Below are 26,900 nucleotides of genomic sequence, written 5' to 3' on the forward strand. Positions count from 1 at the left end.
GTGTTTGATGATAGATTGGCAGATGTAGGGTGTTTTGGTCGCGGTGGTATGCTAAGCGAGTGATGTAGAGTGGTTTGGAGAAGAGATGGTAGTGAAAGCCCTGCATAAGATGAAATGTGGCAAGGTGACTGGTATTACAGCTGACTCTATCAAGGAAGGGTGTGTGCATGTTGTCGATTAGTTATGGATTTTCAACATATGTATGGATTACGTTGAGGCCCTTACTGATTGACAATACATATAGTGTCATTGTATAAATGCAAGGGGAATAAGGGAGTGTTCAAACTACAGACATATAAGTTTACAACTATACCTGGCAAGTTGTACGGAAGGGTATCGATTGAAAGAAGGAAAGCATGTACCGAGCATCAGACTTGGGAGGAGCAGTGTGGTTTCAAAAGTGGTAAAGAATCTGTGGAGCAGGTGTTGCTTTAAAGAATGTGCAAGAAATATTAAAAAAAAAGATTTGCATGCAACATTTATGGACTAGGAAGAGGCATTTCATAAGGTTTATGCTCTGGGGAAGGTTTTGAGAATGTGTGTGGGAGGAAAGCTCCCAGCAATGTGGAGTTTTTATTAAGGGTGTACAACTTGTATATGAGAATGAAGTTAGACTGAATGGTTCCAAGTGAAGGCTGGTCTGTGCTGGAGTGTGTGATGTCACCATGGTTTTTAAATGCTTTATGGATGGAGGGGCCAGGGAGCTCAATTATAGTCCTGCAGAGGGGCAAGTTTGCAGTCTGTTGGGGATTAAAGGGCATGAGAAGCAAGCCAGCTGTTTGCTGATGATCCGGCACTGGTGGTAGACTCACGTGAGAAACTGCATTAATCGGTGACTCGAGTATGGAAGAGAATGTGAACAAAAAAAAAAAAAGTAGTGAATGAATAAAAGCACAGTTGTTAGGTTCAGCAGCACTGAAGGACAAGTTAGTTGGGGTTAGAGAAAAATAAGAGGATGTAAAGTGTTTTAGACGTCTGGGTGTGAACATGGCACTGAATGGAACCATGAAAGCAGAAGTAGGTCATAAGGTGGGAGAGGGGGCAAAGTTCTGGGAGAACTGAAGAATGTGTTGAAAGAGAGAACATTACCTAGGAGGGCAGAAATGGATACATTTCAAGGAATAGTAGTCTCAACAATATTGTATGTATGAGGCATGGGCTATTGATAAAGCTGTGCAGAGGAAAGTGGATGTGTTGAAAATTAAAAGTTTCAGGACAGTATGTGGTGGTTTTATCATCAAGAAATGAAAGGGGAGACCAAATTGAGGATCTAAGCATGGAGTGAAGAATATTTTGTATGATCAGGGCCTGAACATGGAGGGAAAAAAGCATGCACTGGATTGAATGAAACTGGAACAATGTGGTATACTGGGGTCAATGTGCTGTCTGTGAACTGAACCAGGGAATATGTAGTATCCTAGGTAAACCATGGAAAGGTCTGCAGGGTTCTGGTTGTGGATAGTAGCATAAGGAGCTGTGGTTTTGGTCATTATAGATGACAGCTAGAGAATGGATGCAAGCAGGTATGGTCTTTCTTCATCTGTTATTGGTTCTAACGTGGGAAAATTGCAATCAAATATGGAAAGGAGAGAGAGAGAGAGAGAGAGAGAGAGAGAGAGAGAGAGAGAGAGAGAGAGAGAGAGAGAGAGAGAGAGAGAGAGAGAGAGAGAGAGAGAGAGAATTTCTTGGGATTCCTTTTTTAGGGCTCCTGCAACTCTAAGGCTGAGCTACAGCCTATAGCAGGGAAATACTGAACTCCTTTGCAGTGAGAAGTTCCTTGACGAGACTTTTCTGTGTCCATGGAAAATATTACCTAACTGAGGGCAACTTTTCACCCATGACTAACTCGTGCAGTAGTAGTCCAGTAATATGCAAAACAGTAATCTAATGAAAACATACACAATGAGACCAGAGGTAGAAGAATGTTATGTTTAGGTTACAAGAGGCAATGCAAGCAGTTCGACATGGCTTACTATGCAATTTACAAAGAAAAAGGCATAGGAAATAAACTCTTGTGTATGCCCTTGTCATCTGCTGAATGGAGTAATTGGTAAGCAGTCGTTTGTTCTGAAGTGTAAGATACCTAACTAAACAATTTTTCAACTGGTGAAGAAAACTTCTGAGTCAAATATATAACATTGTAATTGATGAAACAGAAAACAATAGTTTTAATAAAGTAAAACATAGACATTACCATCTGGAGTCTGTAGCTCTCAAATTAGCACAAACAAGTGACTTTTTTGAACACTAGAATAGTTGCAAGTGTGGTAAGGAATGCTATATCTTTAAAAGTTTACCTATAAGAGACTTGGCTCCAACATTCATTGGTAATTAAAGTAGCATATAAGCTATGTATCACAACATTTAAAGGATCATGCTAAACTATCCTGTAAATAATGGAGAGAGTTTCAAAATTATGAGGGGGGGTATGGTGCACCCTACTATTTCTTGCATATCTCAAGCTCATGCAATGATGTAAAATCTTACTGAAAATTGCAAATTCATTTTAAAATAAATTAGAATATGATCAACAGCAATAAAATTAATTAAAATCAGCACATCTTGATGGACTTCACATCAAATGATATTCTCAATTTCAACAAACTTATGGATGTCAATATTTGGTCCCATAACAAAAATTATAATACTGACAATCAGTTAATGCCATTTTCTTTCTAATAAATTCTCACTGGAGATTCATTCTTATTTTATTTACCATATGTCAACTGAAATCCAGTTACTGACCTTTTGTGTTCTGAAATACATTTGCCAAAGAGCAACGATCATGATAACCCTGAATTCTAAACAAACTCTATCATTACCCATCACCCACATCCTTTTCCTTCTATTTGGCTACTGCAAAACCAACTCTGTTGTTGCCCATGTCAAATTCTGTGTAGAAACGACCAATGAAAGTGTCTCCCAAGATCCAGATAGGGCCCATGGGAGGTGGGACATCAAGGCCAATAAATCCAGAAATACATGAGACATGTCCCAATTCACTTACCTGAAAAGTAGGAAAATGGTATTTTTTATTATACTTGATCACTGTTTCCCCACATCAGCATGGTAGCACCAGGAAACAGACGAATTATGGCCCATCCACTAATATACACATAAATGCCCTTACATGCACATATACACATCAACATATACATACATAGACATATAAATATATACACATGTACATATTCATACTTGCTTGCCTTCATCCATTCTGTTGTTACCCCGCCATACAGGAAACAGCATCACTACCCCCTGCTTCTGCAAGGTAGGTCCAAGAAAAAAAAAAAAAACATTCTTTCACACTCAAGTCTCTACATGTCAAGAGTAATGCACCGAAACCAAAGCTCCTTATCTACACCCAGGCCCCACAGACCTTTCCATGGTTTATCCCAGACGTTTCACAGGCCCTGGTTCAGTTCACTGACAGCATGTTGGCCCCAGTATACTACACTGTTCCAATCCACTCTATTACTTGCACAAATTATCAATACACTTTTCTTTCTATACCAGATTGCCTTTCCTACTTCAATGAGCTAACATCAGGAACAGGTGAATAACTGCCTTATTCACAAACATCCTGCCTCCATCATGTACAAGCAAGCCTTACGCTCTGACAGCTTCATATTCCTTGCTTTCAAATAACCACTCCAATTCCTTTTATCCGGTGCACAACTAGAAATAGCAAATGATTTAACTCCAACGTCCTGCAACTTCTGGCATACAAGATGATGTTCATATTCAATCAGCAGCAAAACCAAAACTGTGATCTTTGGAAGAAACCCTGAAAAAATCCTTTTAATAATATGTTATGGTTCTTTCATAAAGTACTATTTATATTATTCATTTATTTATTAAACCTTGTCGCTGTCTCCCGTGTTAGCGAGGTAGTGCAAGGAAACATATGAAAGAATGGCACAACCCACCCACATACACAAGTATATACATACACGTCCACACACAGCACATATACATACCTATACATCTCAACGTATACATATATATACACACACTGACATACATATATACACATGTACATAATCCATAGTCTGCCCTTATTTATTCCTGTCGCCACCCCGCCACTCATCAAATGACAAACCCTTCCCCCTATATGTGCGCGAGGTAGCGCTAGGAAAAGACAACAAAGGCCACATTCGTTCATACAGTCTCTAGCTGTCATGTATTCACCTCCCTAACAACCCCATCCATAAACAAATTAAATAACTATGGAGACATCACACACCCCTGCCGCAAACCAACATTCAATGAGAACCAATCACTTACCTCTCTTCCTACAGGTACACATGCCTTACATCCTCGATAAAAACTTTTCACCGCTTCTAACAACTTATCTCCAACACCATATATTCTTAATACCTTCCACAGAGCATCTCTATCAACTCTATCATATCCCTTCTCCAGATCCATAAATGCTACATACAAATCCATTTGCTTTTCTAAGTATTTCTCACATACATTTTTCAAAGGAAACACCTGATCCACACATCCCTACCACTTCTGAAACCACACTGCTCTTCCCAATCTGATGCTCTGTATATGCCTTCACCCTTTCAATCAATACCCTCCTATATAATTTCCCAGGAATACTCAATAAACTTGTACCTCTGTAATTTGAGCACTCACTTTTATCCCCTTTGCCTTTGTACAATGGCACTATGCAAGTATTGCGCCAGTCCTCGGGCACCTCACCAAAAGTCATACATTAAATAACCTTACCAACCAGTCAACAATACAGTCACCCCCTTTTTTAATAAACTCAACTGCAATACCGTCCAAACCTGCTGCCTTGCCGGCTTTCATATTCCAAAAAGCTTTTACTACCTCTTCTCTGTTTACCAAATCATTCTCCCTAACCCTCACACTTTGCACACCACCTCAACCAAAATGCCCTACATCTACCACTCTATCATCAAATACATTCAACAAACCTTTAAAATACTCACTCCATCTTCTCACATCACCATTACTTCTTATCACCTCCCCATTAGCCTCCTTCACTGATGTTCCCATTTGTTCCCTTGTCTTATGCACTTTATTTACCTCCTTCCAAAACATCTTTTTATTCTCCCTAAAATTTAATGATACTCTCTCACCCCCACTCTCATTTGCCCTCTTTTTCACCTCTTGCACCTTTCTCTTCACCTCCTGCCTCTTTCTTTTATACATCTCCCACTCATTTGCATTATTTCCCTGCAAAAATCGTCCAAATGCCTCTCTCTTCTCTTTCACTAATAATCTTACTTCATACCACCACTCATTACCCTTTCTAATCTGCCCACCTCCCATGCTTCTCATGCCACAAGCATCTTTTGCACAAGCCATCACTGCTTCCCTAAATACATCCCATTCCTCCTCCCACTCTCCTTACATCCTTTGTTCTAACCTTTTTCCATTCTATACTCAGTCTCTCCTGGCACTTCCTCACACAAGTCTCCTTCCCAAGCTCACTTACTCTCACCACTCTCTTCACCCCAACATTCTCTCTCCTTTTCTGAAAATCTCAACAAATCTTCACCTTCGCCTCCACAAGATAATGATCAGACAACCCTCCAGTTGCACCTCTCAGCACATTAACATCCAAAAGACTCTCTTTAGCATGCCTATCAATTAACATGTAATCCAATAATCTCTCTGGCCATCTCTCCTACTTACATACATATAATTATGTATCTCTCTTTTTAAACCAGGTATTCCCAATCACCAGTCCTTTTTCAGCACATAAATCTACAAGCTCTTCATTTCCAACACTGAACACCCCATGTACACCAATTATTCCCTTATCTGTCACATTACTCACCTTTGCATTCAAATTACCCATCACTATAACCCACTCAGCTGTTCCCACAACACTTGCCTCTCATCTTTCTTCTCATGCCCACCTAGGTGCATATGCACCAATAATCACCCACCTCTCTCCATCCACTTTCAGTTTTACCCATATCAATCTAGAGTTTACTTTCTTACACTATCACATACTCCTACCACTCCTGTTACAGGAGTAGTGCTACTCCTTCCCTTGCTCTTGTCCTCTCACTAACCCCTGACTTTACTCCCAAGACATTCCCAAACCACTCTTCCCCTTTACCCTTGAGCTTCGTTTCCCTCAGAGCCAAAACATCCAACAAAAGCAGTAATATCAAACACCAGTCTAATTCAGATATAACTTTAATCTTACCCTGAGAATGTAATCTTTGCCCTCTAATGTGAAAGGCTTTCCATTCAGTATAAATGAAATCTTTGGCAGGTTTGGGATCAAATTGCAATCCACTCCCCAGGTTCCACCTGCAATTGGCTTGGCACCAATCTGTAAATAAAGACAAGACAAAATAAAGCAATAAGTACCAGTCTAGGTAACACTGATCAATGGCAATCACTGAAGTCAAGCCATCTATTAATTCAATTTCTGTGCAGTGTAAAATCTACTTTCTGGCCATAGCTAAAAACCCAAGCAAAGGAAGTGTCAAACAGCTTTCAGGCCAAACATGGGTCTGAAATAAGACCTGTTACAAGTGACAGCATGAGAAATTCACTATGTGCCAGTGTTACAATAATACGGGAACAGGTAAAACGAGGACTAATGATATTCAAGACCTATTATGGAGCAGCTAAAAAGGTAAAGGACAATTCACTCCACTAGTATGAAAGGACCAAGTAAACAGATACAGAATATGTCAGGAGGGTTAGTGATCGCTGCAAAGTAAGCCAGCATATAAGTGGTTGTAAAGTTGCACTTCTCTGACCCACAAAGCCTCTTCCACATAAGGACTAGTGGCATTTTGTCCACAAAATACATTCCCTCCTTGTCATGCATAACATTTGACAACACTTGACTCGCACAGTTCATTCTTTGTAATCAGATTTTACAGCAGTGAACACGATGTGCTAGCTCTGCCTTTTGGCAAAATGATACAAGCAATGGATAGAAACAATAGGTAGGAACATTTAGGCAGGAGCATTAGGTGCAAACATTAGGTAGCAGTAGCAGGAAGGAACATTAAACAAGAGCATTAGGTAGTAGTAATAGGTATGAACATTAAACACTAGCATTAGGTAGTAGTACTCAGTAGGACCATTAGCTAGGAGCCTCTGCAAACTGCTCTAGATTTGTCCTATTAAAGGTGAGGCACTAAAGGATTAGAAGAAGCACTATACTTCACTAATAAGGTCATGACTGCTAATCCTCTTGAGGGGGTTTCTGTTGGAACAGGCATCAGAGCTATAGACAGACAAGAAGTGAAAGCAAATTCATGTAAACACCATTATTATGGTTGATGATCCACATGTATTTTGGGAATTTGCAAATAAAGTGAAAGATAAATTGATGGCACTGGGCATACAAAAATTAATCGTACCTTCTTGTTTAACATGCGGGCCTCCTTGGATGGAGCAGCAATAAGGGAAGTTCCTGTGTCAGCAATGGCTTCACATCCACCCTGACAGAATGGGACAGTCTCTCCATTCATCTGCATCCTGATGAATGGAAGGAGTATAAGAATAGTTATACTGATGAACAAATACTTCAAACCAAACAGAAAATGGTATTATCCATCCACAAGTTTCCATACGAAAACTATTTATATCAGAAAATAATTCTGTACAACAGTGCATTTCATTTAATAAATTAACTACTGTAGTACATTTAATCAGTTGTTTCTACTTGCCCATCCATCTTAATCTGCCAGTAACCCTTACGATCAACTGGCAAATAGGTGAAGTCTCCTGTGTAGTAGGCAGGGTCTGAACCTCCGAGGATCAGCTCACCACCCTCAGCAGCAGATGGATCCCTTAGGAATTTTTTCTTTATGACATTTTTGAAGAAATAGTTACTTCATCAGCCTTACATTTATAATCAATATCATCCTTCAAAGCTTTTCATAAAAATTTTCCATCATTTCCTTAAAATCCATTAAAAAGAGGCAATACCTGTTGAGGTAAAAGCTGAAGACAGGAGCAGGCACCAATTTTTGATTGACCATGCTGTAGAAAACTGGTGTGACACCATCCACAGCAATCCTATCATATGCCATTCCAAGAATACCATCAAACTTGGCAGCAACAAATGTTAAACCAGGTTCACTTAGAGCTTCTGCAAATGTCTGATTCTCCACAGCCAAAGATCCAATCTAAAGAAAATTGAAAAATCACAAGTTATCAAATCCTTCGTTTCCTAAATGGAGAAACAGCAGATAAAGATTTCTTTCCTCATTGTAGTCTCAAAATAATGAATGTAAAATTTCACAAACCCAGTTCAATCTCAAAGTTTTGCAAATTTTGAAAGCAGTAATCCTTAGTTAACAACTAAAAAGCTTTTCTCATTCCCATGGATGACATCTTCAAAGTGTGCTAGAAAATAGGAATGGATGAAGACAGTAAGAAATGATATGTACTGTATATGTTGAAATGTATATGTATGTATATGTGCATGTGTGTGCGTTTATGTATATACATGTTTATGTGGGTGTGTTGGGCCATTTCCTCGTCTGTTTCCTTGCGCCACCTCGCTAATGCGGGAGATGGTGGTCAATTATAAATTTTTCTTTCTTTCAAACTATTCGCCATTTCCCGCATTAGCGAGGTAGCGTTAAGAACAGAGGACTGGGCCTTTGAGGGAATACCCTCACCTGGCCCAATTCTCTGTTCCTTCTTTTGGAAAATTAAAAAAAAACCGAGAGGGGAGGATTTCCAGCCCCCCGCTCCCTCCCCTTTTAGTCGCCTTCTACGACACGCAGGGAATACGTGGGAAGTACTCTTAATCCCCTATCCCCAGGGATAAAAATAATACATATATATAATTATAAATAATACATATATATCCCTGGAGATGGGAGAAAGAACACTTCCCACTTATTCCCTGGGACTAAAAGGGCTGTAAATCCTCCCCTCCAGTTTATACTTTTCCATAAGAAGGAATAGAGAATAGGACCAAGTGACGATTGTCCCTCAAAGGCTCGTTTCTCTGTTCTTGATGCTACTAAAGCGGGAAATGGCAAATATGTATGAAAAAAAAAATATATATATATGAAGGCTGTGGGAGTATGTGATAGAATGCAAGAAAGTACACTCAAGACTGATATGGGTAAAACTGAAAGTGGATGGAGAGAGAGGGGTGATTATTGGTGCCTATGAACCTTGTTATGAGAAGATCATGAGAGGCAAGTGTTTTGGGTGCAGCTGAGCGAGTAAGTCAGCAGCTCTGATGCTCAAGACCAGGTTATAGTGATGGGAGATTTGAAAGCAAAGAAGAGTCATGTGGCAGTTGAGGGTTTAATTGGTGTACATGGTGTGTTCAGTGTTGTAAATAGAAACTGCAAAGAACTTGTAGATTTGTGTAGATCTGGAGAAGGTACATAAGAGTTGATAGCTGCTCTGCAGAAGATATTAAGAGGATATGGTGTGGGAGGTAATTGCTAGAAGCACTGAAAAGTTTTTATCAATTATGTATGGCATGTGTGCGAATAGGAAAGTGATTGGTTCCCAGTGAATGTCGGTTTGAGGCAGGGGTGCGTGATGTCTCCATGGTTGCTTAATCTTTTTATGGATGGGGTTGTTAGGGAAGTGAATGGAGTTTTGGAAAGAGAGGCAAGTATCCAGTCAGTTGTTCACTGATGATACAGCACTGGTGGCCGATTCAGGTGAAAAACTGCACTAGCTGACCGAGTTTGGTAAAGTGTGTGAAAGAAGAAAGCCAACATCAAATGTGAATAAGAGTAGGGTTGATGGACAAATAAACTGGGAGGCAAGTTTGAATGGTGAAAAACTGGAGGAAGTGAAGTGTTCTAGATATCTGGGAGTAGATTTAGCATTGGATGGAAACATGGAAGCGGAAGAGAGTCACAGGATGGGAGAGGGGGCAAAGGTTCTGGGAGCACTGAAGAATCACCGAGAGCAAAAATGGGTATGTCGGAAGGAATAGTGGTTTCAACAATGTTATATGGTTGCGAGGCATGGGCTATAGTTAGGGCTGTCCAGAGGAGGGTGGATGTGTTGGAAATTAAATGTTTGAGGACAATATGTGGTGTGAGGTGGTTTGATCGAGTACGTAAAGAAAGGGTAAAAGATATGTGTGGTAATAAAAAGTGTGGTTGAGAGAGCAGAAGAGGGTGTATTGAAATTGTTTAGTCACAAGGAGAGAATGAGTGAGGAAAGATTGACAAAGAGGATATGTGTGTCAGAAGTGGAAGGAACAAGAAGCAGGAGACCAAATTGGAGGTGGAAGGATGGAGTGAAAAAGATTTTGAGCAATTAGGGCCTGAGCATACAGGAGGGTGAAAGGTGTGCAAGGAATAGAATGAACTGGAATGATGTGGTATACTGGGGTTGATGTCCTGTCAATGGATTGAACCAGGGCATGTGAAGCATCTAGGGTAAACTCTGAAAAGTTTTGTGGGGCCTGGATGTGGAAAGGGAGCTGTAGTTTCAGTGCATTACACATGACAGCTAGAGAACGAGTGTGAATGAATGTGGCCTTTGGTTTACTTTCCTAGTGCTACCTCATGCACGCGCGAGGGGAAGAGGGTGCCATTTCAGGTGTGGCGATGGGAATGGATGAAGGCAGCAAGTATGAATGTGTACATGTGTATATATGTATATGTCTGTGTACCTATATGTATGTAAACGTTGAAATGCATAGGTATGTATACGTGCCTGTGTGGGTGTTTATGTATATACATGTGTATGTAGGTGGGTTGGGCAATTCTTTCCTCTGTTTCCTTGCGCTGCACTGCAATATAATTTATTTATTTTACTTGATTGCTGTATACTGTGTAAGCAAGGTAGCGCCAGGAAACACGCACTGTTCCCTGTGGGGCAAGGTAGCAACAGGAATGGACGAAGGCAAGCAAGTATGAATCTATACACGTGTATATAATGTATATGTTTATGGATGTGTATGTATGTGTGCATATTGATTATGTGTATCTATATGTGTGGGTATGGGTGTTTATGTACATATATGTGTATATGAGAGGACAGGCCATTCTTAGTTGTTTCCTGGTGCTACCTCACTGGTGTGGGAAACAGTGATCTAGTATAATAAATATTAATATATGTAATTTATGGATCTGGAGAAGGCATATGATAGAGTTGATAGAGATGCTCTGTGGAAGGTATTAAGAATATATGGTGTGGGAGGCAAGTTGTTAGAAGCAGTGAAAAGTTTTTATCGAGGATGTAAGGCATGTGTACGTGTAGGAAGAGAGGAAAGTGATTGGTTCTCAGTGAATGTAGGTTTGCGCCAGGGGTGTGTGATGTCTCCATGGTTGTTTAATTTGTTTATGGATGGGGTTGTAAGGGAGGTAAATGCAAGAGTCCTGGAAAGAGGGGCAAGTATGAAGTCTGTTGGGGATGAGAGAGCTTGGGAAGTGAGTCAGTTGTTGTTCGCTGATGATACAGCGCTGGTGGCTGATTCATGTGAGAAACTGCAGAAGCTGGTGACTGAGTTTGGTAAAGTGTGTGGAAGAAGAAAGTTGAGAGTAAATGTGAATAAGAGCAAGGTTATTAGGTACAGTAGGGGTGAGGGTCAAGTCAATTGGGAGGTGAGTTTGAATGGAGAAAAACTGGAGGAAGTGAAGTGTTTTAGATATCTGGGAGTGGATCTGTCAGCGGATGGAACCATGGAAGCGGAAGTGGATCATAGGGTGGGGGAGGGGGCGAAAATTTTGGGAGCCTTGAAAAATGTGTGGAAGTCGAGAACATTATCTCGGAAAGCAAAAATGGGTATGTTTGAGGGAATAGTGGTTCCAACAATGTTGTATGGTTGCGAGGCGTGGGCTATGGATAGAGATGTGCGCAGGAGGATGGATGTGCTGGAAATGAGATGTTTGAGGACAATGTGTGGTGTGAGGTGGTTTGATCGAGTAAGTAACGTAAGGGTAAGAGAGATGTGTGGAAATAAAAAGAGCGTGGTTGAGAGAGCAGAAGAGGGTGTTTTGAAATGGTTTGGGCACATGGAGAGAATGAGTGAGGAGAGATTGACCAAGAGGATATATGTGTCGGAGGTGGAGGGAACGAGGAGAAGAGGGAGACCAAATTGGAGGTGGAAAGATGGAGTGAAAAAGATTTTGTGTGATCGGGGCCTGAACATGCAGGAGGGTGAAAGGAGGGCAAGAAATAGAGTGAATTGGAGTCATGTGGTATACAGGGGTTGACGTGCTGTCAGTGGATTGAAGCAAGGCATGTGAAGCGTCTGGGGTAAACCATGGAAAGCTGTGTAGGTATGTATATTTGCGTGTGTGGACGTGTGTATGTACATGTGTATGGGGGGGGGGGCCATTTCTTTCGTCTGTTTCCTTGCGCTACCTCGCAAACGCGGGAGACAGCGACAAAGTATAAAAAAAAAAAAAAAAAAAAAAAAAAAAAAATGTAAAATAAATAAAAACTAACTAGAGTACTTACAGTCACAGTGTCAGTGGACAGGTATCCTGAAAGAGAACCTGAACCATACTGGATGGCAAATTCAGTTCCATTTTTCTTGTAGGTTGAAGACTTGCTGCTATCATATTTGTTGTGAATCACTGAAATAAATGGAGTAATGTCATGTATTCAACTTATGGCATAGAAGCTTTGACCAAAAAGAATTAGAGAAAGGCTTCCAAGCATAACTAATCAAACAGGAGTTGAAAACTTACAAAACTTTACAAGAGGCAAAAAACTGCTATTCACATATTCCCTAAGAGAAGAGGGAGTGATGGATGGAGCCCTACCCCCTCCAATTCTGTATTTCAATTTGCAAAAGTTGTAACAAAAGGACCCAAGGAGTGTTCATTCTCCACGAGGGTTCATGCCGAGATTTCCAAAACGTGTAAGGGTGTAACCAAGATGAGAAGACAGGAAACACAGGCATCATGTTTGAAACAAGAAACTTGGATGTTCCAGCTGTGTGTGAAACACAGCTCAAGGGTAAGGGATAGGAATGGTTTGGGGTGTCTTGAATGTAAAGATAGCAAGAGGTTTGCGTGAACTACTGCAACTTCAGTAGTCCTACTACTGAAACAGATGTGGGAATGTATAACAACTGTAAAGTATGCTGATGTGGGTAAAAAAGTGGATTATGAAAAATAGGAAATTCCCAGTGCTTATGCTCCTTGCCCAGAAATAAATGAAGATAGGCTAGTTTTGGAAGCAGCCAAGTGTGTGTACTGGTGAAAATAAGGCATTCCACAGCTAAAACAAATATAGTTCATGTCTCCACGACAGTTCATAAGTTCCCTCTTGATTACAGCATCTTAGAATACTAAATATGTTTAAACTACCAAAATCTACTTCATTTTTGAAGTCAAGAGTAGAAACACATTTAAAAATCTAAGGAAAAGAGACTGGTGGTACTTACAGCATGCAATGTTGGTTACATGACAATGTTTAGAGGGCACCCACAGGTTGGACGATCCAGTATCAAAGACCACTCTGAAGGATTGCGGTGGAGTGCCAATGGAAATAGGACCATAGTATTGTGCCTGGGAAAAAACTATGCTTCATGACATGGCATGGGCAACCGAGGCCCTAATCAAGGCCATCTCATTAACGCTATATATCTATATACATATTCATTTATTATACTTGTTCGTCGTTTCCCACGTCAGCGAGGTAGCACCAGGAAACAGACAAACAATGGCCCATCCATTCACATACACACATATATACAAATGCACATAGACATAACATACACAAACATATATATACTATGTTCACTCATTTCATTTATCACACTTTGTCGCTGTCTCCCGTGTTAGCGAGGTAGCGCAAGGAAACAGATAAAAGAATGGCCCAACCCACCCACATACACATGCATATACATACACATCCACACACACACATACATACCTATACATTTCAATGTATACATATATATACATACACATATATACACATGTACACAATTCCTACTTGCTGCCTTCATTCATTCCCGTTGCCACCCCGCCACGAAATGACAACCCCCTCCCCCTGCATGCGCGCAAGGTAGCACTAGGAAAAGACATGAAAGGCCACATTCGTTCACACTCACTCTCTAGCTGTCATATATAATGTACCAAAACCACAGCTCCCTTTCCACATCCAGGCCCCACTAAACTTTCCTTGGTTTAACAGAGATGCTTCACATGCCCTGGTTCAATCCATTGACAGCATGTCGACCCCGGTATACCACATCATTCCAATTCACTCTATTCCTTGAACGCCTTTCACCCTCCTGCATGTTCAGGCCCCAATCACTCAAAATCTTTTTCACTCCATCTTTCTACCTCCAATTTGGTCTCCCACTTCTCGTTCCCTCCACCTCTGACACATATCCTCTTTGTCAATCTTTCCTCACTCATTCTCTCCATGTGAACAAACCACTTCAAAACACCCTCTTCTGCTCTCTCTACCACCCTTTTTATTACCACACATCTCTCTTACCCTTTCATTGCTTACTCGATCAAACCACCTCACACCACATATTGTCCTCAAACATCTCTATTTCCAGCACACCCTGCTTGAGCCAGGTACCCATTCTTCTGACCATCCCCTAGGGAGGGATGAACAGCTGGGTTGACTGTTTACCGACTGCCACAATGAGGATTCTAAACTATGCGCTTGACCCTGGGCTGCCTGTGAATGCATCATGGTCAGGAACACTAACCACTACACCATGGGAGTCCATCTAATCATCTTAAAAACCAAATGAAATAAACTGAAACACTCATTACAATCACTGACTCCTTTGCAACTATAAATACTCGAGACTTACACAATGAAATAGGTTCTCCCAATATAATTTCCTCCACCCTGCTCAGCACCAAATTCTTTTCAACAGCACTAGACCCCTCCAAACCAAACCATTCTATAACTAGCCACCAACCCCAAAGTAAAAATAAAGCCTACCTCTGCCTCACACACCAGATCCCATCTCCACCAGCATATGTGACAGAAAACATGCACACAAAGAAAGTACTTAAGCACTAAACACACCCTTCCAACTAATGTCTTAATTACAACCCTACCAGACATCCATATATCGGAAACAAAACCTCCCTGGCAAACATAAATCACACTTTCCTGTTTTCACTCCAGAAACATCAAACCTATATTCCTATAAAAACCAATTTGAAACATCCTACTATCCTTCATACCTACAATGCAACTACAATGACAAAATATTTACTGCTCAGACGCACTCACCCTACAGATAAACATATCACAATACCTTAAAACCTATGGTCCTGTCCAGTGGACATAGCCAGCTTCTTGGGACCTTTGCCTCCTTACCAACCTTACGACACTTCAATTCCCACGATTCCATTTTCTAACATGCCAGCTCCTAGTTATCTTAAAATATTTCTTTAAGTTTTCTCCATTCAAACTTGCCTCTAAACTAACCTATCTCTTCAGTAATAAACCTAATAACCATACTTTCATTCACATTTATGCAATTTTCTACTTTCACAAACTATTAGACCCCAACTTCTGTGGTTTCTTGCTTAAATCTGTTACCTGCACCATGTTATCAGCAAACAACAGACTTGCTTCACAAGCAAACCCATCCCTAACATACTTTAATCCTACCCCTCCCCAAAATCTTCACATTTATTTCCCTCATCAACCCATCAATAAGTAGTCTCAACGTCCAAGGTGACATCACCCACCCAAACCAGACCCTTCACCCAGAACAAATTAATCCTCCTCTCTGCCTATTCCCAAATTCACCTTACTCTTGATGAAAACTCAAGAACTTCTAATCCTTCTCCCACACCATGTATTTGAAACATTTTCTATACAGAATATAAGCCTTATCATTTGCTTTCTCCAGATCAATAAAAGCTAGATACAAATCCTTCCATTTCTCCAAGTACTTATTACACACATTTAAAGCAAACATCTCAACCACTTTGGAAATCACTGTCTACCTCCGGTCTGATGTTCCACGAGAACCATCACCCTCTCATTCACTACTTTCAAACAACTTACCAAGTAAACATCAAATTTATAATTGGATGATTCAAACATTCACAATAGTTCCCATACCTTTATACACTATAGCATATACAGGCATTCTGCTGATCCTTAGGCAACTCACCACTGATCCATTCACTTTTGTCTAAGAAAGATTACCATCTCGTAGAAAGCTGAAGGAATTCTTCAAAATTACCTCACTTGGCCAATTTCTCTTCTGCATCATGTCATCCACTATTCTAATCTTTCTTTCAAAAACTTTACAAACCATATATATCAGGGAGACTGGTCTAACCATAGTTCAGTGCGTCATGGTCAACTTTTTATAGACATGCAAAAGATCTGCCCTATTCCTTTCCCTCCAAAAATATTTTCCTCTACAATGCCATCTTAAACAGTATTTTAAGAGATTTCTCATATATATCTAGAGCACACATCTTCAGCACAGATGAAATTTCATAAGAACCATGACCCTTGTATGGGTCAAGACGTTTTAAACCATCTTACATGGTCATGGTGAAATGAATTTATCCCATAAAATGAACCTTTTAGAATTCTCAATGCTGATCCCATTCCTTGACCTTTAGTAACTATTCTCATGTTCAGTACTGTGTGCTTCAATACCTCTTTATCCCTAACTGCTTTCACTGAACTAGCTAGTTATGGAATGATCTCACTTCGAACAGTTGACATTTTTCTATCCATCACTCGATACTCTTATTTACAATCTTTAATTTCTTAGCCTGACTGGCATTAATGAGGCAAAGCTTCTTCCTCTTATGACAAGGTTCCTTCCTCAAGCTTTTTCACAATAATCAAATTTTGAGCATTATCTATTAGTTAAGTCTACTCTTTATGCTGTTCTTCAGCCAAAATGTACCTGTTAGAACAGCTGTAGGTTTAATGCATCTACAAAACTCTCAATATTCATGACTAGCCAGCCATAAGAACAAACCTCCTGCAACACAACTTGAGGTTGCAAGTACAATCCATCTGCCTTATGCTTACTGCTCACTCTTGCCATTTTGCCTGGGTGTCAAAAAAAATATGTCTAGTAGTACTGTAAATGCATGGACATAACTTACATCCATATAGTTAGACAGAGGTTCTGGCATGGGTCCACCACTCCCCCACCTTCGACGTGTCAGTTTCACCGAGGTGCCAACTTCCCGTAGACTATGGCGTGCGGACTTGAATTTATGTAGCTGGATCCTGAGTTGTATAAAAAGAGGTTACTTTTCACAAATTATGCACACTGTGCGGAAAATAAAATACATGATTTGCTCATTCAATATAAACCTGCACACCAAGAACATGAAGCTTATAGAACAACCTTCTAAGCAGGAAATGAAAGCTTATTCTCGGAGTCATTGAAAAATGAATTTACCCATTTCTGGGACAAACCCCTAAGCTGTCACACCATTACTAGCTAACTTAGGGAGTCTGATGCTCTGTACATGCCTTCACCCTCTCAATCAATACCCTCCCACATAATTTACCAGGAATACTCAACAAACTTATACCTCTGGAATTTGAGCACTCACTCTTATCCCCTTCGCCTTTGTACAATGGCACTATGCAAGCATTCCACCAATCTTCAGGCACCTTACCAACCAGTCAACAATACAGTCACCCCCTTTTTTAATAAATTCCACTGCAATGCCATCCAAACCTGCTGCCTTGCCGGCTTTCATCTTCCCCAAAGCTTTTACCACCTCTTCTCTGTTTACCAAATAATTTTCCCTACCCTCTCACTTTGCACATCACCTCGACCAAATCACCCTATATCTGCCACTATCATTAAACACATTCAACAAACCTTCAAAATACTCACTCCATCTCCTCCTCACATCACCACTACTTGTTATCACATCCCCATTAGCCCCCTTCACTGAAGTTCCCATTTGTTCCCTTGTCTTACGCACTTTATTTACCTCCTTCCAAAACATCTTTTTATTCTCCCTAAAATTTAATGATACTCTCACCCCAACTCTCATTTGCCCTCTTTTTTGCCTCTTGCACCTTTCTCTTCACCTCCTGCCTCTTTCTTTCATACATCTCCCACTCATTTGCATTATTTCCCTGCAAAAATCGTCCATATGCCTCTCTTCTCTTTCACTAATAATCTTACTTCTTCACCCCACCACTCTACCCTTTCTAATCTGCCCACCCCCCCACGCTTCTCATGCCACAAGCATCTTATGTGCAAGCCATCACTGCTTCCCTAAATACATCCGATTCCTCCCCCACTCACCTTACCTCCTTTGTTCTCACCTTTTTCCATTCTGTACTCAATCTCTCCTGGTACTTCCTCACACAAGTCTCCTTCCCAAGCTCACTTACTCTCACCACTCTCTTCACCCCAACATTCTCTCTTCTTTTCTGAAAACCTCCACAAATCTTCACCTTCGCCTCCACAAGATAATAATCAGACATCCCTCCAGTTGCACCTCTCAGTTTTATTAATGAACTACAATATTCTTCCATAACTGTATATTGAATATGCACAAATACATATTCATGAGAAAATCAGAACTGAAGTTTAACAAATGAACTGCATAGAAGCAAAAAAAAAAAAAAAAAAAATAAAGGAAACAAAAAAGACTAATGCCACACAAGCAACTTTGTTGATACAGCATATAAACATGGTGCAATAAACCAATTACGACAAAAGAAACAAGGGCAATGAATAGGTACATTTATAGCATCATGATGACAAGATAATTCATAAAGAACACTAAAGTATTTTATTCAGTAGCAAAATGTCTGCCAGCCAAGGAGAAAAGTTGTAACATCAATGTTTACTAAATGCTTAGTGGAGCAGCTGTACCACCGAACTGATTTGACAATTTCACATACAAACAAGGGATAGTGGCAATTTGTCAAGTTTAACTCTTCACCGTTATTAAATATGAATAGTCGTTTTGTTTTGCAATGGTAGTTAAGCGTCCAGAGAAAGTAATAATGGTTGCAGAGCACTATTTGGAACATAATTTATCGACAAACATTAAAGAAAGTAATAGTAACATACCAGTAGAAATGAGGGGGTTAAATCCGTATGCAATGGATGTGGAAAAAAAATCTATGAAGACCTTAGCTAAACTTGTCAAGCATTAACCTTAATGTTCAATATTCATTTAATAATAGCAGTATTACCCATGACAGCACCACAAACAAGTCATTTCCAGCAGCAGACAAATTTAATGCTGGTATACCAAAGTTATTTTAGTTCAAAGGTTCAGCCAATATTCTGAAAGTATACTGCCTATTTTCACAATGCACATTTCTATTTGGAACATAATTTATCGACAAAATTAAAGAAAATAATAGTAACATACCAGTAGAAATGAGGGGGTTAAATCCGTATGCAATGGATGTGGAAAATAAATCTATGAAGACCTTAGCTAAAATTGTCAAGAATTAACCTTAATGTTCAATATTCATTTAATAATAACAGTATTACCCATGACAGCACCACAAACAAGTCATTTCCAGCAGCAGACAAATTTACTGCTGGTATACCAAAGTTATTTTAGTTCAAAGGTTCAGGCAATATTCTGAAAGTATACTACCTATTTTCACAATGCACATTTCCCCGATATACATAACCCTCACTACTAATAACCTTACCTAATATTCTATAAAATGCTCTGTAACTGCCACCGTATTCTATAAATACACCATCAAACAAAATATTCAATGCTAACAGCAATGGAGAGAAACTGCAAATTACCAAAATAGTAGCATGGCTAAAACAATACTTCAATATGCTCCAAATTATGCAGCAACCCAAAAATTTAAATACAAGTGTGGAGGAATGTAGCTATCAGCAATATACACCACGACAAATTATGCAGGAACCCATAAATTGAAATACAAGTGTAGAGAAATGCAGCCGTTAAGCGATATACACCAAGATTGTAGGAAACCCAGTCAACTACAGAAATTTACATTTATATAAGTTCTTAGCTTCTGTATCAGTATTGTTTCACACCATTCAAATGCTACAATACCATACACTCTACTTCAACACGATTCACAAAATAACTACACCCAATTTCTTTTTTCCCCCAACAAACATCTGGTGAATTATGATACACTATAATGGGAACATTGTGACTGCTATTGAACTATCTAAAATAGCATTGGGATATGTATTTTAATTAGCTGGAAAATAACATTCAAAATACAATGGTAAAATGCTGCCACAATTAATATTTCTGTAAATTAAGAATTATCATAACACTTCAGAACATTCCCATACTCTGCATTCTGGTTCAATTTCTTTGCATTCGCAGACTTAAATCATTTGGCAGTCTAAATCATGTTTGTCATACGTTTGGTGTGTCCTGATACAAGTTTCACCCAATTCTATATAAAAAAAAATGGAGATCTAAAATATCTGACTCAGCAATGCCATATTGTTGGCAAAATACCCACTGCATAAAAAAAATGGAGATCTAAAATATCTGACTCAGCAATGCCATATTGTTGGCAAAATACCCACTGCATTAAAAAAATGGAGATCTAAAATATCTGACTCAGCAATGCCATATTGTTGGCAAAATACCCACTGCATAAAAAATATGGAGATCTAAAATATCTGACTCAGCAATGCCATATTGTTGGCAAAATACCCTCTGCATAAAAAAAATTAAGGTCCAAATCAAGCTATGATAGAAGACACTATTTAGGCATAGTCTATCTACATGGACACTTTAATGAGAGTACAGAGAAGTGCTACTACAATAATTCCAGAATATCGAAAAGTCATATGAAGAAAGACTAAGCCAACTCAAATTACTCATAACTGAAAATATCGCACAATTCTTTTAATAAAATAAGAACGAGTCAAAAGATAATGGTCACAAGATTTTTTAGTAAAATAAAAGTGAAAACATTAGAAAGTACTTCGAGTGGTAGACTCCTGGAAGACTATCAGATGAAATAACCAACTTAAGAATAGCTACGATAGACCAAATATTCACAGATAATAGTATACTCCATCCAATGCACTATCACTGCAAATCAAAGATATTCTAACATTAAATTTCATGTGTCCCTAATCTAGCATTTCAGAAGAATCCAACCCTTAAAAAAAACTACTCATAAAACTACAGTCTTTGTTAATGGAGGTTAACATTGCCATGACACGAGGCTCTACCCTTGCACAGATCTTCATGCACTTAACGCCTCTTTCCTGAAATGCTTTCCATGTTGCTTAAATGACTACTGAACATGTATCCCACGAACACGGGAGTTCTAGTCAGTGTACAGGCTCCTCAGGAAGTTTTAGATCTGACGCCATTTCCTGCTTATCCTTCTGTGGCATATCGGACGCAAGAATGGGTGCAAAATACACTAGATGCTTTGAAGGTAAATGAAATATAAAACCCGGCGCTAATCCGTAATACTGAGAGATGAACATAAACTTTGTGGGATTCTTAAAGAAATTTCGTGGCGATCGACGTGCTCTAGAATCAGCTTAGTAAACAAATCTATTTACATGTAATCTATCATATAACAAATAATCTTACCTTGGTAATTCCGCAACAACAATAGCCACAAGGGCTAAGAGAATAAGAGTCTTCATGGTCCTTTTCTAGCTCCTTTCCTGGCCTGGTTGTGGTTCGCGGAGACAATGGTGATAGGTCAGTGCGGCGTGGACCCGTCGTGCCGGGCGGTCATGTGATGGGGCCCCGTACCAAGCATGATGACTCACTCTTGTTGTCATATGATAATGAGAAAAGATGGCCGGTCACGTGACGATGTTACCTCCAGCAAATTAATATCAACTGATCTCGTTCGTTCTCATAGTTCATCCTTAATCAGCAAAGCTAAAACGGGAAAGATTTAATAAGTAAGGCGTGGCAAATCCTTTTCGCCACACTCTTAATTACTCTGACACTTGTGGCGAGATTATCTAATAGAAGAGTAACTATCTAATATGATAGTCAGACTGCTAATTCTATCTTCTGTAGGATCAGGAAAAGAAATATCATGAAGCATCCCCTCTCATGTTTATCGCTCAGAGATAATAATTCCTTTCCTGATAACAGTGGGACTGCCTCAACGATAAACCTAACCTGACCAAGTATCATGTGCTTGTTTGCCTTCTCATTTTCAGCCAGTAACAGTGTTTCATCCACTGTTTCTAGGTGTCCAGGTACACTAATTTCGAATCAGTTTCTGCGGCAAATATAGGTCTTGGCTTTAAGGTACGGACAGAAATAAGAATGTTAGCATAATTTCTAGCTACCTGAATTAGCTATATGACATAGTATCGCCTTAGACCATCGAATGGACACCATGGACACATTGTTCAACTTATGTGTTACGTACTTAAATTTCCACTAGGGTTGTGGTGACCGTTCGATTTTGTCATATATCGTTACTGTTTCCAGTAACGATGTGAACAGCTTCTTTGATTTTCCAGGATATTGAATAAGATGTTTTTGATAGTCAAACTTGTTTCACGGTTGATTGTGGTGGCATACACTCAATACACCCACATTCACTGAAGATACAGATATCTTTTAAGGAAGAACAGAGCAAAGCCACTCCAGAGATTCACAGCTATTGACTTGTGTGTATGAAGACTTTATAGGCAGTCATGAATAGCAACTCCAGCTGGAGTCTTGTTCACCTTGATCAAAATAATTATAATGAAAATAATGACATCATAAAGATAAATGAACAGAAGAACATGTATAACTAGCTGGGATATAGAGATGGCGTGTGTGTTCTTGTGTAAACATCAGGCTGACCTGTCATTCGATACGTAAACATGTTTTCTGATAGTCGGCTACGGCAGGAGGAAGAAAGACCTGGTTAGATGATAAACATTGCTGTTAAGTCTGTTCAGCTTTATGCGTTAGTGGGAGTCACGGATAGTAGCTAGTATCATATAAGGAATGTAACTATTAGGAGGTAAGAATGTAGTTTAATGGATTGAAAACTGATATTCAGAAGAGAATCGCGAGTCAAAAACAAGCGACCGTTGTTGCCATGGTTACGAATCATAACAGCACGTGGTTCACCCACGCGTCGATAGATTTACCGAGTTAGAATATTTTCTTAAAACTAATAAGTTAGTAGAGAGTAAAATATCAGATTATAAGATTGTTAGAAGTGACGCAATGTTTAAGGTTGCTAAAAGTCAGGTAATGTTTACGTTCTTTTCAGTTCATATCGTCTACAGCAGGTCCACTATTAGTTAAGGTGTAAATTGTAATATTCGCGGTCGTAAAGTAGGAAAATACAGAAAGTAACAATTTAAGACAACGAAAATGCATTGAGAGAGGAATAGTGAATTAATATAGTGTAATTAACCAAGGAAACTGAACTAATTGGTATAATTAACAAATGACATTCCGCATTCCCCATAACAGACGAGGTCAGTGTTGGGACAATTAGTACCAGACCTATTACAATCTCAGCAGTTCATACCTTTGATCTGCCATAACAATGTCTCAGACTCGTTCCCTGCAAGGATAACGAGCCAATAATATGCTTACAGGGAAGCTCATGCCTTCAGTCTCAACAGAATGCCAGTAGGGGAGATAGAGAGAATCTTATATACCTGGAGACTGAAACGGTGAGCCGTACCAAGGACATACTTGGGCATGCTTGACCCAGCGGCCGCAGTATGCCACCACGAGCGGTGTACCTCATTAGACGCTGGGCATGGACTCCCGCGCACTTCGTATGGTATGAAGCTAAGATCATATTTCATGTTCGCGTGCAACAAGCTGCTCCTTTAAAGTGAAATGTGAACACAAGATAGCAAGCAGAACCGCAAGTCATTATGCTGTGCGGTAAAAATTACATTATATACCGTCTGAGATTAACGTTGGTGCATTTACCTTGACTTTTTCCTCAACACATGTATAAGGTCACGTGTTCGTCATTGGATGTTAGAGCAAGTATAATGTTTTTATTTCCCTAACTTCTATCCTTCCACTTCTGAATGAGGATTTTTGGCTATATATATATATATATATATATATATATATATATATATATATATATATATATATATATATATATATGCCTACTGCTAAGAGTGGATCTGATATACGCTCATTAGTCACGGATATATCAGTGTGCTCGGAGCTTTTCTCGATACTGACCACAGATGTCTGAATTTTCAAATCTTTTATCTCAGGTTGAATGATGATTTCCGTCATTGATTGGTTTATGTTTTAAACATTAAACGGATGAGGGAGTTGGTATGTACAATACTGTAATAAAAATTACACCTACGACTATTATGTAACAAACCACATAGATCTCGCTCGACCGTAAGTGCATGATTAGAATTATTTTAATTTCGGCAGAAAATATTGTATCTGCTGTTTCTTCTTTGCATTTTATCAAACAAGCACATTCATCCTTAACCGGTTTTTCTTGTTGTGCCACGTATACTGACAATGAGCATCGCTTAGCGAATGCAGTCAATTGATTAGTTAAATGCCAGTTAATAAGGACAATGAAGTAGTTAAAAGAAACGTGCCAAATACCACCATAGCTCTTAACTGATACCATACCCTTATGTTCACAAGGTCTCTGTATGGTGGGGGATGGAGGGGAGGGGGGTTGTAGGGGATATGTACATCGTACCCGAACCAGAAATTTCCTGGGATTTCAGGAAATCAACAAAGCACTCCATTCCAACCCTCTCATCTTCCATACTCTTTTTGGCCCTATAGCTCATAATATAAAACCGTAGTGGACAAAAACAAGATGACTAATGGAGAAGGGAGGGGGAGGGGTGGAGGCCGAGAGAAACTTTGTATCCCGATAAAAGTCCTCTTGGGCCCTGACCATGTTCATGTTTCTTCCAACTGTTACACGCTCTTCAGTTTTCTTGGCGAACTAACAAATTGCATTTTAAAATCTCGTGCGGAACATTTCTAGATGGTGCATACTGGTTTGTTTCAAGAGTACTGCACTGCATATCACTTACAGTGATGTGCTGTCACAAGAACGATAAGCTTCCATATCAAGCGTGTAACCAGATTTGTAAGTATTTTATGTACAGGACTGGTATTTTTGGTTCAACTCGTAACTAATGACAGTACAAGTACTGGAACTCTCAAAACTAACACTGCTATCAGCTCCCATACCACCAACACACTTCCCTTAAACAAACACAAGCAAAAGCTACCCTTCACCTTCTCTCGTTTAAAAACCGAATCAAGCCTGCAAGAACATGCCCACATCTTTGAAATTTGCGTGGAAATATCCTTACCTTTTGCCTCTTTTAATAATGCAATGAATAAATGATATATTATTTCTATCATGTCTAAAGTCAACAAATAATGAACCGGTACTGGAGGGAATCGCGAAAACGAAAGACAGGAACAAGTGCTCTCTTGCAACTAGCGCTTATGATTACATGCGCAACAGTATTACCAGAATACACACCAGAAATAAACCTTAGAACTAATATATTTCTCTAAAGATATATACTGAAAGCACGCTGAGCATCAGTACATATAGTTATCGTTGGTGTGATAACAGTTTTTAAGGTTTTGAGAAAAGATCACTTAATCACAAGCACACAAGGGTCACCTTTATAATGAGAGGGCATGTGGCCTTATAATATCTGGGTTGGTGGATGCAGTTTGACGATGCATATATATACATACATACACACACACACACACACATTATATATATATATATATATATATATATATATTCCCTCAAAGGCCCAGTCCTCTGTTCTTAACGCTACCTCGCTATCGCGGGAAATGGCGAATAGTATGGAAAAAAAAAAAAAAAATATATATATATATATATATATATATATATATATATATATATATATATATATATATATATACATATATATAATGTATTTTAACTTTCTAAAAGGAGAAACAAGGAGTCACGCGGTGAGTGCTCATCCTCCTCGAAGGCTCTGATTGGGGTGTCTAAATGTGTGTGAATGTAACCAAGATGAGAAAAAAGGAAATAGGTAGTATGTTTGTACGTTTGAGAGGAAAGGAACCTGGACGTTTTGGCTCTGAGTGAAACGAAGCTCAAGAGTAAAGGGGAAGAGTGGTTTGGGAATGTTTTGGAAGTCAGGAGTTAGTGAGAGGACAAGAGCAAGGGAAGGAGTGGCACTACTCCTGAAACAGTTGTGGGAGTGTCAGATAGTGTATGAAAGTAAACTCTAGATTGATATGGGTAAATCTGAAAGTGGATGGAGAGAGATGAGTGATTATTGGTGCATATGCACCTGGGCATGAGAAGAAAGATCATGTGAGGCAAATGTTTTGGGAAGAGCTGAGTGAGTGTGGTAGCACTTTTGATGCCCAAGACCGGGTTATAGTGATGGGTGATTAGAATACAAAGGAGAGTAACGTGGCAGTTGAGGGAATAACTGGTGTACATGGGGTGTTCAGTGTTGGAAATGGTGAAGAGCTTGTAGATTTGTGTGCTGAAAAAGGACTGGTGATTGGGAACACCTGGTTTAAAGAGAGATACATAAGTATACGTATGTAAGTAGGAGAGATGGCCAGAGAGTGTTACTGGATTAAGTGTTAATTGATAGGCGCGTGAAAGAGAGACTTTTGGATGTTAATGTGTTGAGAGGTGCATCTGGAGGGATGTCTGATCATTATCTTGTGGAGGCGAAGGTGAAGATTTGTAGAGGTTTTCAGAAGAGAGAATGTTGGGGTGAAGTGAGTGGTGAAAGTAAGTGAGCTTGGGAAGGAGACTTGTGTGAGGAAGTACCAGGAGAGACTGAGTGCAAAATGGAAAAAGGTGAGAGCAAAGGACATAAGGGGAGTGGGGGAGGAATGGGAGGTATTCAGGGAAGCAGTGATGGCTTGCACAAAAGATGCTTGTGGCATGAGAAGCATGGGAGGTGGGCAGATTAGAAAGGGTAATGAGTGGTGGGATGAAGAAGTAAGATCAATGATGTCAGCTTGGTGGTGGTT

General features: G+C 39.5%; 1 protein-coding gene across 1 annotated transcript; it reads right to left on the reverse strand.

The window, feature by feature from the left end:
* Nucleotides 1-2,124: 2,124 nt before the first annotated feature.
* Nucleotides 2,125-25,109, reverse strand: cathD (cathepsin D). The gene is made up of 10 exons (XM_071679244.1): nucleotides 25,057-25,109; nucleotides 21,486-21,785; nucleotides 17,034-17,160; nucleotides 13,352-13,475; nucleotides 12,418-12,536; nucleotides 7,948-8,147; nucleotides 7,686-7,808; nucleotides 7,377-7,494; nucleotides 6,200-6,328; nucleotides 2,125-3,007 (listed from the first exon to the last, which is right to left on the reverse strand). Exons 2-10 carry the CDS (start codon nucleotides 21,539-21,541, stop codon nucleotides 2,846-2,848), a joined length of 1,158 nt encoding a protein of 385 aa, XP_071535345.1. The 5' UTR covers nucleotides 21,542-21,785; nucleotides 25,057-25,109; the 3' UTR covers nucleotides 2,125-2,845.
* Nucleotides 25,110-26,900: the final 1,791 nt, after the last annotated feature.

This window comes from Panulirus ornatus, chromosome 29 (genome assembly GCF_036320965.1).
Source record: "Panulirus ornatus isolate Po-2019 chromosome 29, ASM3632096v1, whole genome shotgun sequence".
In the NCBI taxonomy this organism is placed as follows: domain Eukaryota; kingdom Metazoa; phylum Arthropoda; class Malacostraca; order Decapoda; family Palinuridae; genus Panulirus; species Panulirus ornatus.

Coding starts and splice junctions, on each gene's coding strand:
- cathD (XM_071679244.1), bottom strand. CDS start 21,541: ATGAAGACTCTTATTCTCTTAGCCCTTGTGGCTATTGTTGTTGCGGAA. Junction 17,161..21,485: donor GTTGTTGCGGAATTACCAAG/GTAAGATTATTT, acceptor TATACAACTCAG/GATCCAGCTACATAAATTCA. Junction 3,008..6,199: donor GCAAAGATTACATTCTCAGG/GTAAGATTAAAG, acceptor CCTACTTTTCAG/GTAAGTGAATTGGGACATGT.